Source organism: Mchenga conophoros, linkage group LG12 (genome assembly GCF_057382185.1).
Source record: "Mchenga conophoros isolate Kocher_MC1m ecotype Shallow Benthic linkage group LG12, M_conophoros_male_GT1.1, whole genome shotgun sequence".
NCBI classification, from domain to species: Eukaryota; Metazoa; Chordata; class Actinopteri; order Cichliformes; family Cichlidae; genus Mchenga; species Mchenga conophoros.
Window position 1 is genome coordinate 15,941,708 of NC_140537.1, and position 17,293 is coordinate 15,959,000.

Below are 17,293 nucleotides of genomic sequence, written 5' to 3' on the forward strand. Positions count from 1 at the left end.
CATCAATGCAAGGCTGGTTTCAGTTTCACTCAGTGTAAGGAGACCCCATCTCTTCTTTCAGCTGCTATCAACCTCCTATTTTGCTGTATGATGAATTAGGGGTATTTATGGTAAACTGTACTGAGCTACCTTCTTATATTACAGTTAGAGGACATGTGGTGGAAGCAATGAGAAAGGCTTTGATTTTAAACACGAGCAGTCACAGAAACCCAGGGAGAGCATTGCTTCAAGCCTCTGGAGAAAACTGCAGCAGTAATTTACTCATCAAACTGGACACCCTGAAATACCCAAGGTGTTAAACAATTGAAAGTTGACATTGAGATTTTGCCCCTCTCTGCTTTTGAAGTTCAGGTTTCTTGGTTTGTCAGCTTGTTTGTCAAAATATCACCTGAAGCTGAGCACATTTTAAAAGTTCTTCTTACCTTTTCTGAAGAAACAAAAACAACACATTTCTTACTGAAAGAACAAATCCAACAAGTATGACATAAAACAAGGCAAGCAGCAAATCTCCGTGGCATGATGATCACTGACACATCTTGTGTGTAAAACAAGATATATCGCTTATTTTGTTTTGTCTTGTTTACTACACCTTTATTACATCTTTTAATGCCCCACTGTACACATGCTGCACAATGATGGAGTAAAAATCTATGAATATTAACTTTTGCACTGCAGGTAGTCAATAAGGTCTGTGAATGAATTAAACTTCCACACAGGACAGAATAATTCACGTTCATTATTCAAACATCTGACATAAGTGAGTCCCTTTAGGATTAAATAAATTAATGATTCGTTGTGGCTTAAGCTGCGATTTTATTGCGTTACATAAAACTATTTGAATTCTTTTCTCTATTGATTAGCTGACTTATTTTACTGGATCTGGAAGATTTTATACCAGACATGCCTAATAAGTAAGTCAGAATGAGTTAACTCCTAATCTGTTAGCTCAAAGCTCAAACATGTTGGCATATTGACTTTTAGAAAGTATACATTCATTTCTGTTGTGCAAATCTGGACCAGAGGAAACTGCGCAGGAGCGCACGTGAGGTGTTCCTTCTGTTGAAGAAAGCCCTTTAAAAACTTAAAAAACTGTCACAGATCAGCGCCCCACTGTGGCTCACTGACTCACGACTTTCCTCTGGACTGTGGGTGTTTTGTTGCCGTTTTATTAATTGTGTTACTTTTCATTTTGCTATATTTTCCTGGTTTCTTTTACTCATGAAAACCATCGAACTAAAACAAAACTATCAGGTTCTGAACAAATGTTAGTACCACATAAGTCTAAGTAACTAATCTAATAACTTCTCAGGAGCTTTTAGCAATTGTTTAAGAGAAAATATTTTAAGGGTGGTTTTAAAACTGGCGGACACACTTCAAAATGAATTAGCTCTTAACTTGCAAACACAGTCCTCTATTCATCCAGGTAAAGGTCTCATTGAGGATAAAAATACCTTCTGTCAGGGTCCTGACCAGGAAGGCAGAGTTATCTTTGTTTTAACTCGCGGCACACAGCACCCTGATATGGCAAGCCCTGAAGACCATCGAGTTCTCTGTATTTGTGCTTTACAATTGAACATGTTCGTCTGTTAGAACCCCACTTGTTCTATAATATTAAAGGGCCCTCTAAATACTCTCAAAAGCACCCATCCCCGCAAATGCCCTCTAGGCTATATATCTGTGGCAGTGGACAGGCCGTGTCTATCCGTGTTCCTGTGTCTGTGGAAGCACGTCTCAGCCTTCAGTCAAGCATTGCAGGCTGGCGCCGCTGCCTCTCCACTTCCACAACATCAGGTGTAATGTTACTGTTTGTTGTGGCCTGAGAACACTAATAACATGGCTTGAAAACAATGTTGACGGTAAAGCTGGTCAACATCACCCGACATCACTCAACCCCCGAGGACCTGCACGCTGATTAAGCGGCTCAGCTCACAAAGAACGAGGACTGGCGAGACTCTGAATAAGTGCCTCCCATTTTAAAACAGAGTAATTAGGCTGCGATGGTTTCCCTTGATTGGCTATTATAGTTTTCCTATAGCAGCTTAACTTTATCTATCTATCTATCTATCTATCTATCTATCTATCTATCTATCTATCTATCTATCTATCTATCTATCTATCTATCTATCTATCTATCTATCTATATATAAACAAAAACAAAAAAGCGATTGCAGGTATTTAAACTGCTACAAATCATTTGCAGGTATATGTTATGTCAATCATGTCTCAAACAGAGACGTTTCCAAACATTTCTGGAGAGATCCTAACAATAAAGATATTTTAACTGGGCAAAAAAGACCATGTTGATTGTCATATATAACACAGAAACAGAGAGATACTAGCAAAACAGCTCATTTTTTATTTTATATATAAGCCTTTCGTAAACCACGTTTACTGGAGCCTCATTTCCAGCTTGAACAAAGATATTAGTCATAAAAACCCGCATAGAAACATCGGCAATCACAATATTTTGTGCACAATGAACTAATTAGCGCATACTTTCCGCAACTCCAGGAGTTTTGCGGTAGGCCGTGTGCTTACTGATACATGCGCTCACCAAAAGTCTCATTTCTTAATTAAACTCGGGAATTGCACCTTTGTTTCGCAGGGAGAGAAGGGCGGACATGATGAAAGGTGTCTCTGTAAGGTGAGAAGGAAAGCTGGGGCTTCAGGGTAGTGTGAGCAGGCTGTGGGTGTTGGTCATTTGGTCAAAAAGGGGATGATGTTGACTATCTACCTTGCTCATTAGCTTGGACCATTGAATGATTCAAATCAGGCCCTCACTCACCAGTCAGTTAACACATCTCTCTGGCTTCATCAGCAGCAGCTCGAGCTCATCGAGGATCAAATCTAAGCACTGAAATGGAAGGCATGCATCCCAGTTTGACGACCTCGACACCATTTTCCGTGAAGGATATCTTGAGGATGGAGCACCACCACGACTATGAGCATGATTTTCTAACGGCTGACCAGGTTGTGCCCTTGCATCATCAGCACGTGCACGCTGCGCCCCAGAACAGAGACTTTTATGAATGCCACTCGGAGCCGCGCGCCTCGGAGATACTTGACAAACTCGATACTCACAACCCGGGAGCAGAAGAGGAGATACACGAGCAAGGTGATGTGACACGATGGACAACAAAGTAAGATTCAATTCAGGAGCCGCTGGTTGTGGATTTAGGCAGCTCCACAAAAACACGATACAGGACGCGTTAATGAGACGGGGCCCGAATGAAACAGTTTCATTTTCCCTTTAGATCTTAGTCTGATAACCTAAACAGACCACAAGAATCTCACTGAACCAGTGAGAAATGTTTCCCTAAAGTAATCAGCACCTAAATTAATAAATTAAAAAAAAATTCTGACAATTTTCTGCAAACTGCAGACTTCAAGATCAAAATGTGAGCTAAACAAAAATTTTTAATGTTGTCAATGTTTGCAGTTTTGTAAATTTTGCCTTTAAAATCTCAGAAATAATCAAATTAGTTGTTTGGTTTTTTTTACTACAATTTTCCACTTCATTTAAGCTTTATTCTTAAAAGTGTTGCACATTCCGAACAATTACAAATGATTTGGAAAATTTTAGGCAGTAAACAGGTCATGGTGTCAGAACGTGACTGTGTTTTTGTTTTGTGGTGCAGAGATGAGCGGGTTCGACAGTCCATCTGATTGTGACAAACCCCCCCAGAGGCCCAGCGTGCGCAGGAAGCCCCGGGTCCTCTTCTCCCAGTCTCAAGTGTCCGAACTAGAGAGGCGTTTCAGACAGCAGCGCTACCTGTCCGCCCCGGAGAGAGAGCACCTGGCCCACGTGCTCCAGCTCACTTCCACCCAGGTGAAAATCTGGTTCCAGAACCGCAGGTACAAATGTAAACGTCAGAGGCAGGACAAATCTCTGGAGCTGGCGGGTTATCTGCCTGCACCCAGGAGGGTCGCGGTTCCCGTGCTGGTGCGGGACGGGAAGCTGTGCGGTGCCGGTTCCCATTCAGCGCCTTACAATGTAACACTTGGACATTATAACCCCGCGCTTGGATACGGAAACAGCAGCATGTACGGCTGCAGTTATCACAGCGCGTCACCTTCTGCTGCACAGATGTCCAACAGCAAGCTAAATGATTTAACAGGAAACACCGAGACGCACTTCGGCCACGGGCCGTTTCAGGCCTCTCTACACGGTATAAGAGGCTGGTGATAAAGGGACTAAACGGCTGTATAGCTGGAACCACTGAGACATTTCAGTATCAAATGTATATTGTATAGTTGGTGTGGGGTCGTATTGTAATTTCCCGTTGTTCAAAAAGTTTCTGATGAATCGATTATGAAGAATAAACGCTTTAATATTCAATTATACTTTTCTGTGTCTAGACGCAAATTCTGAATTAGGGCAATCCGGGGTTGGTTGATACACTTTTTGCTCTTGCTGATGTTTGGATTACTTTCAATAATGAGTCATGAATCGAACAAAAACTAATGAAGCATCAACGACACTCTGTGACAACCAGCCCTGTAACGGGGTTGGTTATCAGTGGGTTTCAGTAAAAAATGGCGATTAAAAAAAGCACAACTTTTTATTCTATTTAGATAAATATATCAATGTATCAAAATTTAGAAATGAAATTTTAAACCGTTTTTCCATTTAAGCCATGAATCTGAACCAGTCACAGTTATTATTTATTATAGTTAATATTCTTCATTCTTACAGTGTTTTTATACAAAAACAACTGAGAATAAATGTCATATTTTTTCGAACTCATGTATCACTTTAAAAACGGGTTTTGCAACAGGTAAACTGAGCGAGTCAGCGCAAACACGATAAAAATGAACCACATTATTATCTTTCTGACTCTGAACTGCTCTCCATTATAAGTCTTGGTCATGCTCGATCGCCTAGATAAGGAAGGTTTCCGGGATCTCTCTTCTAAGGTTGCTAGTTTTAATGTGGGAACCCTTTACTGCAATCAGAATCACACGAGTCAAATGCGCACTCCTGGATCGCCTGAGATAATCTGTGTGAGATCAGTTTTGACAACAGCACACGGAAGCCTCATTGGTGCTAAGAACTGATTCCCAGTGTGATTTTTATGTGTAATATCTTTACTTAAAATTACTTGTATTTGTAAACAGACCTCATTGAGCAGGATTTACAAAAGGTCTATATATGCAATTTAAAAATCACCTGTTTTTCAAGCATCTTTATGACTGTGTCTTATTGCACCTATACATTATAACCAATCCGGTCCTTTTTGACCACGTAAAATATGTTTACAGAACTATTGTTATATTTATTGCAATTTCTTCTTCTTGGCGAGATTACTCTTAGAGATTTTTTATGTCAACTTTTTATCTGGATAAATAAAGTTTTTAAAAGTCACTTTGCCAAAAACTGATTGCGGTTTCTACTTTGTGACAGGAATGTTGTTTGTGACTCAAGGTGGCTTGATGTCATTCACTAGTGATACATTCGAGATATATTTCACATATTACATGGCAAAAGTTATTTATAGCAGTTTAAATACGACCAATCACTTTTTGGCAAACACAAAAATTCCAAATATTTTGATTTAGTTACCACAGTAAAAAACGGATTCAAATCAAAGTGATTACTTTTGGCTTTTCTTCATAAGTGTGCATTTTTAAAACGACTAATGTTGCGTGAGCTTTTCATAAAATTCCACAAATTGACCGGTGCAAAACGATCGCGTGAAATACCCACAGTGCCCCATGCGTCCTCTACCTCCATGTAGTCTATAAACATGTGATGACTTCATATAAAGTGAGCTTTAAAAATATCATTACTGTACTATATTGCTTTTCATCAAATTATTCCTTTTTTATTTCTCCGTAGCTTTTGAGTGAAGCTTTTAAAATAAATAAAACAAAGGAGAAGCTTTTTTGAAAATTATATAAATTTGTAAGACTTTGTCACCCAGTTTTCCAGGAGGAGCTCAAAAAACGACAGCATACCTTATTAGGAACCTTTAAGTGTAACTGGTTGTGGCGTTGTCGTTTACCGGGTTTATCAAAGAGAGCCATCAAACAGCTAATGGATGAAGTGACATCTGACCTCTATCAAAACTCAGCTCCTTATTGCCCCATTCACAAATCCGCTGATAAGGCCGGAGAGCTTGTCCTGTCCCGGGGCTCTGCTTGGTAAACAAACCCGCAGACAGAGTGGCTCTTTAACTTCTTCAAACTTTCAATCAAGCGGGAAACAGTTCCAGTCTGACGTGTCGTGTATCGACGAGCCACAGCCAGGTGAGCGCCAATCAAACTTCAAAACACAGATTTCTGTAAAATAAAATTCAGTTATTTTTTTATCATTAAAACGGTCCCTTTATATCTCCACAACAACAAAGCGTGGCATTAATTTAAAATTATAAAACCATAAAATCAAATAAATCAGAGATACACATCAGCGCGACTCGTTTCCCGTCAAAATCACTTGATTGGGGGGAAAATAGTTTGTGTAATTTCTTTATTGGGCGTGAACGCAGAGAATAAACACTTCTCAGAGAAGAGTCACGGGCTGAAGGAGCATCTCTGCACAGATAAGGATGAAGCTGTAGACAGAGAGGAGACCAAGAGAGATCAGATAATGACCCTGTGTGTGTGTGTGTGTGTGTGTGTGTGTGTAAGTAAAAGGGTTTTTCAGAAGTTATGTTTATAGTGTATGACTTTAAAATGTAACTTTAAAAATATATATAGATCTTATTCTTATTCTTATTCTTAATACATTACATTATAGATCACGTGTAGCCATAACCTTTGGTGTGAACTATTTCAATTTTAATTTAGAAGCATAAAGAAAAGCCTTAAAATGACGTAACCCGGTGATCTCATGACACAGTAACTGTCTTTCAACTGAAGTAATTGGTTACTGCAATCAGTGAAAAGGTCCTCTGTCACTCATGACAGATAAAGATTTTTTTTAAATGACATTCAGCAACATCTCACTAATGAATAGTCAAATCTGTGTCTTTTCAGGGAGGAAAACTGTGAGCTCATGCGCAGTAGCTCTGCTTTGTTTTGAAAAGGTGGAGAGGGAGTTTTTCTTTTCTCCTCGTCCACATAAAAGGTGCTTGATTACGCTGCTTGTGATGAGGGGCAGTTTAAATAGAGAATGACGTGAGTCTGACCATCGCTTGAAGAGACATTATGGTTTCCAAAATCCACAAAGGGTTTAAGTCATGCTGTGGTTAGAAAGAAAGACGCGTCCCTGACTATGTCAGAGACTTCAAATGTCAGTGTGATGATGAAATGATGAACTGTTGTATATGATTGTGCAGGAGCTCATCCACATTGCAACAACTCGCCCAAACAAAATAAGAAACTGTTGATTTTTGTAGCTGAGCTGGTTGTAGACGAAATAACAGTCCATGGTACATAATCCCTTTCTTTTAAAGTAGCTGTGAGATTGGCTTTAAAGCTCCCTCTGGTGGAAAACACTAGAATTGCATTTACAAAACTATCTCACACAGACCAAAGATAAGTTACTTTAATTTTCCCCTCACTGAATTTGGAGAAGAAAAAAATGGTTCACAGTTACTAAATTCAGAGTAATTGTTTCTTTATCATTTAGTTTTTGTACAAACTTTAAACTGACCTGTTTCCTCTGATGACATATTGGTTATGTCGCACACTTTACAAAGATGATTCTTGTGCAACAGCCAGGCGTAGGGATACTGTATAAAACAACTCTGATGCTGAGAAGATAAGAAGACAGAATGCTGACAAATATGCTGCTGCGACAAGTCCTCGCAGTCACCCTCTCAGACAATGAAACAGCAGGAAAATAACAGAAGGTTGATGGCACGTTTGGTGGCTCAAAGAAAACATCGTCACCACTGCACCGGGGAGGACAAATGCCTTTCCAGGCTGAAAGGTCAGCAGCTCTCTTATGCTACCTCTGATGCACATCTAGATAACTATGCCACGACTGTCTAGGACAGAGTGATTGTAGAGAAAATGCCATTGTTTGGAGCAATCATGCCGATTGTCACAGAATAAGGGTGGTGGATGACTGCACAGAGTCTTAAAAGAACCACTTCAGTCGTAGGACTTCCCCTCCTCACACAGCCCAGGTGCTCGCTGTCATTGCTGACCTTGTTTTTGCTTATGTCATCAGACAGGTACGTGAGTTTTGTTATTCTGCAAAACATCCTTTTAACCACAATCAAACGTTTTTTAGATGGTGAAATAAAAGTGACATATGCCTCAAATAAATGCAATGTATGCATTTCTAGTAGAAAGTCATTTTGCACACAGCTGTGGTTTTGCTTGATTCCACGTTCAGTACAGTATGATCCAAAAATAAACGTAAGGAGTTTTATGGGGTAACAAACAATGTCTAGACAAAAGTGGGATTTTCTGTGCTTACAGTTCAACATACTTTAACAGGCAGACAGTCGCATGCAAAGATTTCACGGTGAGACATATCAAGCATTTAATCTTAATACGCTGTTGACAAGACAGCAGGTAATGCAAACGAGGAACCTTAAGAGATTACACACAGATAGCTTTCATAAATGATTATCCACAACACAGGAAAGAACACGGCAGACATGACTTAGTCTGGGGATAATATATATATATATATATATATATATATATATATATATATATATATATATATATATATATATATATATATATATATATATATATATATATATATATATATATGTATATATATATTACATATAATGCTGGATATTGATACATAGTGTATAATGCATACAAGGATGCAGTTTAAGTGCTGCTGATAATAGTAGCAGTCATCAGTGTGATGTAAGTGTGTATTTGGTGAAGAGAAGCTGGTGGCGTCAGCGCCATCAGGGGCCACGGAGAGGGCTGTGTCTGTCATACCAACATTCACGCATTTCCAAAGGAAGCATGAAATCCCAGAGCAACTCCGACAACGCCTGTAAACATCTTAGTAGACGGAGAAAGGTCAGACCGGACCGCAGAGAACAACAAATAAACAGCCGTCAAACAATGAGCGTGTCCATTCAGGAGCCGGCCTAAATGTGTCCAAGTCATTAGTGCTTCAGGAGGCATGACCACCCACTCTGACCCCAGCCACCGGCCCCACCCACCCCCGCTACTGGTACATTTGTCTCACTGAAGCCGCTGTGTTACAATACTGAGCTGATGGAGGGCTCAAATTCGAGACTTTTTAGTGTGTCTGGAGCAGGTAGCTCCGTCCCTCCTTGTGGACTCAAACTTCCTCCACAGAAAGACTAAACACACTTTGTGAACATGCACTGCTTGCTTTTCTGATACTAGTTTATTAGCTAATTTTGGATGTCACTCAGTTCTCTCTGTTAGGAATAGATCATAGCTAAAAAAGTACATTGCCAACATGCACCCATTATATTTTCTTGTACAGAAATGAGTTTCTAATCATTTTGTTTGAGTTTAGATCACATATTCGACACCTTTCTGCACATGTGTATAAGTAGAACCACATCAGACTGTTTTTCATTTAAACATAAAAGCATGCATAAGGACAGCTATAAATATATAAATTCATCTTTTTACAATCAGTCTAAAGTTTTAAAATCTTTCTCTATACAGATCACTTCTAAAATAAAAAAAAAGGATCAGTACTTCCTTTTGAATGTTTCAGTATTTTTATGGACTTGATACATTGCAGCAGAGCTGAGTAGGAAACTTGAATGAAAGTTAGTGAAAGTAGAAGTAAACTTTAGCCGTCCCGTCTCCTTAACGCGTCAGTGCAATCTGAGCCCGCCCCTGCTATTGTATAAATTCAGACTGTGTAAGTGTGTGAGGACTCACAGTGCTTCAGCCACTTCTCCCACTGCGCCTCTGATGCACCGAGAGTCCTCGGATTTTTTTTTATTACTGGCTGGAAATGTCTGACTCGGCCAAACCTCTGACTTCCTTCCTCATCGAGGACATCCTCTCCAACAAAGACAGTGCGCGATTCAATGATAAATGCTGCTCGCAGAAGGAGGAAAGATGTTCGCAGTGGAATGAAGAATCAGGAAAGTTTTCACCACAGCTCTGTCTTCAGGAAACAGCCTTTGGATTACAGACAGGTGAGCGTCTGCAGGCTTTCAACAGCAGGTTTACTGCGCTTAGATAAAGTGACCAAATCAGTTTGATGTGTGTTGTTTACTATGAAGAATGTGCAGAATGGTGCAGTGTAACAACAAAAGACTTGCTTTAAAATTTTATTTGTAATGGCAGCTGTTTATCTTACAATGATCACAAACCAGTTCACAAAGCCTGCTGTAAACCAGTTTACCTGTTTAATGACTGGATCTCATCTGTGCTTCACAGAATCTCTGAACACATCATGCCCCAGCTCCTCAGAGTCAACTTTGCCCTCCCCCGGAAAGCAGAAGCGCTCCAGAGCTGCGTTTACACACCTCCAAGTGCTCGAACTGGAGAAGAAATTTAATCACCAGAAATACCTGTCGGCCCCAGAGAGAGCTCAGCTGGCCAGAACCTTAAGACTAACTGAGACCCAGGTGAAAATCTGGTTTCAGAACAGGAGGTACAAAACGAAGCGGAAGCAGCAGACATCAGAGTTTTGTAAGGATTTGTACAATGCAGAAGGACTGGGTCTGAAAGAGGATTTGGTCAGATCATCACTGATTACTTCCTTCTACAAAGCCTACCAATACAGACCCTACCTGTGGGACTACAGTGGCCCCTGGGGCCCAGTGTTATGGTGAAAATAAATGTATAACCCTAAAGTTTATCATCTACAAGCTTCTAAAATCTATGTTTACTGTCACAGCTGATTCTTTGTCAGATTTGGAACATGGTGTTTGCTCATGTGTTGACTTTATCCATCTTGTGGAGTGATTTCGCTCATGAAAATGTGCTATCATACAAATCTTGCTGTATGGATATGACATGGATTTGCACAGCCAACTTGTGACATTGTTGATTAATAAATTATTAATAAATTAATGCTTATACATTTAACCTTTGTTAAGAGTGCTTTAAAATTTCGAGCATTTGAATGAAGTTAAACTGTGATAAAATTGCAGTTGGTGTCAATGAAGGCGAAAGAATGAGACCCGATTTCTTCAAGGAGCTGATGCCCTGATTGCAGGAAGATAAACTGCTCTTTCTAGAGACAGCACCACACGGAAAACGAGAGGAAACGAAACAGTAAGAGAGTCAGCTGACATCAGCTGACATCACGCATTCCAGATGCTTAAACATGCTGACATAAATACAAATATGAAGGCTGGCCAAGAGGCATCTTTGTTTAAATCAGAGATAAACGGAGCTCCATAAGGCATCGAGTTCAATCAGCAGTTGTCAGCTTTGCTTTCTTGAAAGTGGGGCATGAGGAGGTAAAGCTGTCATGTGGCTCACCTCCTGCATGCCATGGTGATTGTGAGTATACCTGGCAGTTGGTAGATAAAAAAGTAACAGAACGTGTTTCTTAAGGTATGTTCTGTATGATGTATAACAATAAGTGAGGATAACACACAAAATGTGATGTAGACTTTAGATCTGGGCACATTTTGTGACCCCTTTTTGGAAGCTTTGGTGTAATCATAGCCCTGTACACTCATGCATGTAACACATACTACAAATCAACATATTTTTCTAAGCACCTGGATTGTACAAATAAAAATTTTAAGAAGTCTGGCAGCACGATTTTTCAAACTGACTGACGTCTTGTTAGTTTATAAAGTGAGACTTACACTCACACCAGCTGCACTGCGGCTATGAAGCATTTCGGTGGCAGAGTGTTCTGCAGGTGTGTTATCACCTGGACTTCTCATGAGCTCTTTTTTCCCTCTCAGTAAATGAGGTCAAAGTTTCCTTTATGAATGTTCTTCATATCATTTCCTTCCCACTGAGTAATGCTGTGCTTCACTTACATATCCCCCAAACCCTAAAGAGTTTTTAATCAAGCATCTAAACAACAACTGCTATGTTCTGGCTTGCAAATTTACAACCACGAAATCCCAATGCTTGATAACCTCAAGTTCACCAAACACCAAGTTTAAACATGCTGTGCACATACAAAAAACAAAGACAAAATTCGGAAACAGGTCTAACGTTGCAGCGAGACTTACACCGCACTATCCCAGTCAGCTGAGAGTGATTGTGGACTGACCCAAACAGAACCAAACTTGATAATGAATTAGTCCATGGCTACAAAAAACAAACAAAGACAATGAATTTACTGCATATGAGCTTCTGTGGCTGACCCATGTGGAGATAGATGGTATCTCAGTCCTTTGATTGGTTGAAAAGCAAATGTGACAATCTCCCGTGGGGTCCAGAACCAGACAGCTCAGTGAACAATGTAAAAATTATGATGACAAACTAAGTAAAATCCTATGAGGGAGTTTTACTTATTAGGGAAGTGAACAAATCAACAGCTTGTTGATGACACTGTACTGAGTTTTATTTAAGGAACACTTGGAGATGTTTTTAATATTGTTAGTAACTGATAAAAAAAACTGTGGCATGTGGGTGTGGACCTTTTTTCTCTTTCTAAAGTTGCTAATAGTAACGTGTTTTTTTAGTCTGTAATATTCAAAACTTCAGAGATTTTTTATCATCTGTGCAACTGATTTCACTTCTGCTCCTCTTTATACTGTGTTTCAGTGTTGGGAAAGAATGACCAACTCAAAAGCAATTATAGAATATAATAGCCACTTTAATGTTGAATTCAATTTTAAAGATTTAATTCACCATTGGGGAGATTTTACGTCATAGTAAATGCATCTAAATCTATACTGACTTCCTTACACTGGTTTGGTTACCCCTGGATCCAGGCTTAAAAGCAGAGGTGATGGAGTCTTTTCAGTGGTGCCCAGTCCCTCAATTATTTTAAAAACCCTTAAAAATCCTGTTTGAGTCTAGTTGAGCATCCTATCCTGGCTTTGATTACGCAAACACACTCTTTCTTGCACAATTAGATATTTGTTGTGTACTTATTGTTGATTTAGCGACTGTTATCTATTGTGTATATTTTGTATAACGTGTACAGCCCCTTGCAGCCGAGGCTGTTTTTGACTTGTCTTATTTATACAAAAGCTGAGGAACAGCGCTGAAAACTAAGAAGCAACTATAGCTTCCTTCAGGATGGCATGCTGGTCTGACTCGGGACGGTGCTGATAAGATGACACAAAGGATTTAGGGCTTTACATATTTAAGAAGGGCATGTTTGTAGTAACATAACTGAAGTGTGAGCACAGGTCTGATGGAGGTGATAGGATATTTCAGCTCTTTCACACTGCTAATCTGTCTGACTTTGTGCAGCGCATGCCCTTATGCAAACCCCACAGGGCAACAAATGCTAAAAACACAACTGCGGGCATTTTTTTTTTTTGCCCACTTCTGTGTTTTAATTGTCGATCATTCTTCTAAATGAAAGCCTCGCTCGTCGGTCATGAGGTTAAACCTGTACGGGGAGTTATAAGGTATTAGAGTGTCAGCTTAGGAAAAAGCACACAGTTTCTCATGCCGGTATAGAAGCTGGAGAAATGAAATCATTTCTCAATCTTGATGTCTAAATATTTCCTCAAACTAAAGTGACTCCTTATCAGCGATGCCAGCGGCCGTGCTGTTCACTATTCATAGGCCCTCAGAGTAAACAAGTAATTAGACATGAAGAGGGGCAGATAGCATCTGTTTTGACGGCATTTGAAACTCTGACTATATCTCTCAGCAACTCTCTGTGTCTTTCAGCGGCTCTCAGTGTATATGTTCATGCTCATCAGATAAGGGAGCCTGTTGAAGGGTGTAGGGTTGGGAGAGCCATTATTATACTTGCCATTGTGATACCTGCACTTCCGCAGGCTTGAAGAGACATGGTACATTGATTCACAAACACACAAGGCTTAAAAAAACAACTATATCATCTTGTGTTTTTCTTTCTCTTTCGTTCTTCAGGTTTGGTAAGTGCCTGTCTGCAGCCTACCTGGATTAACTGGATTTGGCAAGCACATGATGAAAACAGAGAGTAGTTGAAAACATCACTCTCTTATCTGTTTTTCCTCTATTCGAGCTGTTTTTGTTGTTGGGTTTTTTGGGGAATAAACAGGTATAAGGCAATAACTTTATCTTTCAGAGGTCTGATTGCAATACGCATTAAAAAGCACGGTCGCAGAGCCTTTCTCTTCACGGTGGCCAATGATGCTTTGAAAAACAAGCAGATCTTCTTAACAGATGGGGAGAAAACCAACCCTGACCACAAAGACAGCCTTTGTCAGTGCTCCAATATGCCGTGACTGTCTTACAAATTTGTTGGACTTGATAAGGACGTTTAAAACAGCCCTGATCTTCTCATGGGAACACTCATAAACTTCCTTGAATAGTGTAACTGGATCCCTCATGTTACGGACCCTGTAGAACAGCTGCCTTTCTTTCCTCATCAGCAGATACATAACAGCATCCAACTTATCCGATGGCTGACATCGATTGTGCCTAAGTACGTGTCGTGTGTGACAGAGAGAAAGGATGTGGGAGGAGATAGGCATGCTGAGGGAGAAGAGACTTTTTCCCCCCCCAGTGTACTTTGAGATAAAGATATAAAGTAGTGAGACAGTTTACGGCAGATTAAGGTGATTAGAGAAAACTATAATGAGGACAGAAGACGTGGGTGAGGGGGGCTTTCATTGTGTTGTTCAGATAAACAACCTGTATGTGGAGAAGGGCGAAAACTAAACACTTCAGGGTTACAGCAGAAGTGTACGTGTCCTGCAGCACGCTGGTTTGGAAGAAAGCTCCGCGCTGCCTGCATCTCAAAAAAATCTGATTTATTTTTTTGTCAGCAAACAGGGAATCATGGGCAGGACACACATCTGAAATATCATATTCACCTTTGCACCAATGCTGGAAATAAAATAATAGAATTACCAAGAAGATTAGTGGAACCAACATGAGGTCAATGAAAAGAAATTAAGTACACTGATGCTCAAATGTTTGGGGTCACTACAAATTCCCTGTTTTCATTTAAAAATAATAAAAACACTCAGTCAATCATCGGTGTTCTTAATGACAGTCGGTGATTAAGGCCAATAAAACAATCAAAAACAATCGCTCCCCTTGTCCAGTGGCACACTGAGTTACTTAATGGAAGTTTCCACTGATGCTAGCGTGACTTAAATTTGTTTTGCTGATTAAAGAAGCCACTACAGGAGTGTCTGGTCCATCAGCCTTTGTGGACATCAAAACAGATACAATCATCATAATTAATACTGATCCAAGTTCAACATTGAAAGTATACCAGTCACATAGTTGCAATATGGAAACAACATCACACAATGCACTAAACCCTGACTCTAACCCCATAACCCTGGGAATTCTCGGACACAAAAAAGGACAACACTGAAAATAAAAGACATTCATTCTTACCTAGGGACTGACCTCAATTTGGAAAAGGATGCGGGGTTGATGCCCCGTGCACTTCCTGTTCCTCCTTCGGGTGCGACGGGCTCTATCTCCTCAATCTAACCCCATAACCCTAACTGTACCCTAGTAACCTTAAACCTAGCCACGGTTACATCCTAACCCCCGACTCTAAACCTCATGGTACCTGCCACCTTTTTTGGATTTTTTTCCTGAGTTTCCTAAAATGTTTTTGTGCTATTATGTAAATAGCACAAATTGGCTCTAACCACAGCAGAAGGGGGAGGCCACAGAGAGCAACTGTACATCAAAGCCTTTAGTTTGAGAAGCAGGCATTTCAGGTTGACCGTGTAGGTTCTCAGTTATCAGGTCATGGTAGTCTTAGAAGGTTAAAAAGAAGTGGACTGGACTTATTTAAGTTTTTTGAAGACATTTCATCTGTCATCAGAGAGACTTCCAGTGGCCTTCTTTTTCAAGCTCTTAGAGCGTTACAGGTCCTTATATAAACAGCTTGGTAAAATGGTTTCTGTAAACTCAGATTGTGTTTGTGAACTTAGTGCACACTATTGTATGAAATCTTAATTCTTGTGTAGAAAACAATAATGTGAGAAGTATTTGCCCCACTCCTTCCTGATTACTTTTTCTTTTGCACGTTTGTCACACTTGAATGGTTCAGATCCATCCTTTAATTTTCAACACAGAGGGATACTATTCACATTCACACCTATGGGCAATTTATAATAATGAATTTACCTAACCCCACTAAGTGCATGTCTTTGGACTGTGGGAGGAATGTGGAGTGCTTGGGGTGAACCCACACAGACGGGGGAAGAATGCAAAGTCCACATAGAAAGGATCGAAGCAGCAAAGCAGCCACAGTCACACTATCACCACCGTGTTTGACTGTTGGTATGATGTTGTTTTTATGAAATGCTGTCAGCATTAAACCAGATGTAGCAGAACTCATACTTAATTTTTTCTTGTCAGTTCACAGAATATTTTCCCAGATGTCTTGGGGATTGTCAAGATGTTTTTTGGTAAATGTGAGACGAGCCTTTGTGTTCTTTTGGGACAGCAGTGGTTTTCATCATGGTACCCATGGATGAGTACCATGCTCGGTCTCTCTCTTATTGTTCAATCATGAACTCTGACGTTAACTGAGACGTGAAGAATGTGATTCTTTAATGTTGCTCTGGGTACTTTTGTGACCTCCTGGATGAGGTGTTGATGTGCTCTTGGAGTAATTTTGGTTCACTGCTTTTCCAAGCTTTCTCCATTTCTGTATAATGGCTCTCACTGTGGTTCACTGCAGAAACTAGAAATAGTTTTATAATCCTTTCCAGACTGATAGATGTCAAATTTGTTTCTCAGCTGTGTCATAATGTGTTGCTTTTTGAGGTCTTTTAGCCTGCTTTACTTTGTCAGACAGCTTTTATTTAAGTGTTTTCTTGGTTAAGCATGTCTGCCATTAATCAGGCCTGTGTGTGGCAAGTGAACTTAGCTTTTCAAAAAATAGTGACTTTTTCGCAAAGAGTCAGGTAGGTTTGCATATTTTTTTCCCCCTTAATAAATAAAAAAGTATATAAAAACTGCATTTTGTATTTACTTGGGTTATCTTTGTCTAATATTAAAATTTGTTTGATTTGAAATATGTAAGAGAGGGAAACAAAGAGAGAGGGAGTAGGCTTTCACAGCATTGCGTTTTCACTGTTCAATTTTTAAGAACAGGACTACTTTAAGTTTTTGGGACTGATTTTTTAGTCATTTAACTGACCAAACTGATGCCACAGCAAATCTTACCAGTTCTAAAATATGAAGGACATTTGTAAAGCCTCTGCTCTAGACCATTTTTAAAGCACTGTTGATATACAGTTAGATCAGGAAGTACTCTACAAGGACAATTAAAAAAACAAAAATGTTGCCTTTGTAAACCAGTGTAGGG

At 39.8% G+C, this 17,293-nt stretch overlaps 2 protein-coding genes across 2 annotated transcripts; both read left to right on the top strand.

Moving 5' to 3' along the window:
• The first annotated feature begins 2,868 nt into the window (after positions 1-2,868).
• Positions 2,869-4,186, top strand: nkx2.7 (NK2 transcription factor related 7). The gene is made up of 2 exons (XM_085293112.1): positions 2,869-3,115; positions 3,639-4,186. Exons 1-2 carry the CDS (start codon positions 2,869-2,871, stop codon positions 4,184-4,186), a joined length of 795 nt encoding a protein of 264 aa, XP_085149238.1.
• Positions 4,187-9,805: 5,619 nt separating this feature from the next.
• nkx3-1 (NK3 homeobox 1) lies at positions 9,806-11,587 on the top strand. The gene is made up of 2 exons (XM_085293113.1): positions 9,806-10,055; positions 10,300-11,587. Exons 1-2 carry the CDS (start codon positions 9,869-9,871, stop codon positions 10,695-10,697), a joined length of 585 nt encoding a protein of 194 aa, XP_085149239.1. The 5' UTR covers positions 9,806-9,868; the 3' UTR covers positions 10,698-11,587.
• Positions 11,588-17,293: the final 5,706 nt, after the last annotated feature.

Excerpts from the sequence above, each read along its gene's own strand:
- nkx3-1 (XM_085293113.1), top strand. The coding sequence starts at position 9,869 with ATGTCTGACTCGGCCAAACCTCTGACTTCCTTCCTCATCGAGGACATC. Across the intron at positions 10,056-10,299 it reads AGCCTTTGGATTACAGACAG|AATCTCTGAACACATCATGC; the intron begins GTGAGCGTCTGC and ends TGTGCTTCACAG.
- nkx2.7 (XM_085293112.1), top strand. The coding sequence starts at position 2,869 with ATGCATCCCAGTTTGACGACCTCGACACCATTTTCCGTGAAGGATATC. Across the intron at positions 3,116-3,638 it reads AGAGGAGATACACGAGCAAG|AGATGAGCGGGTTCGACAGT; the intron begins GTGATGTGACAC and ends TTTGTGGTGCAG.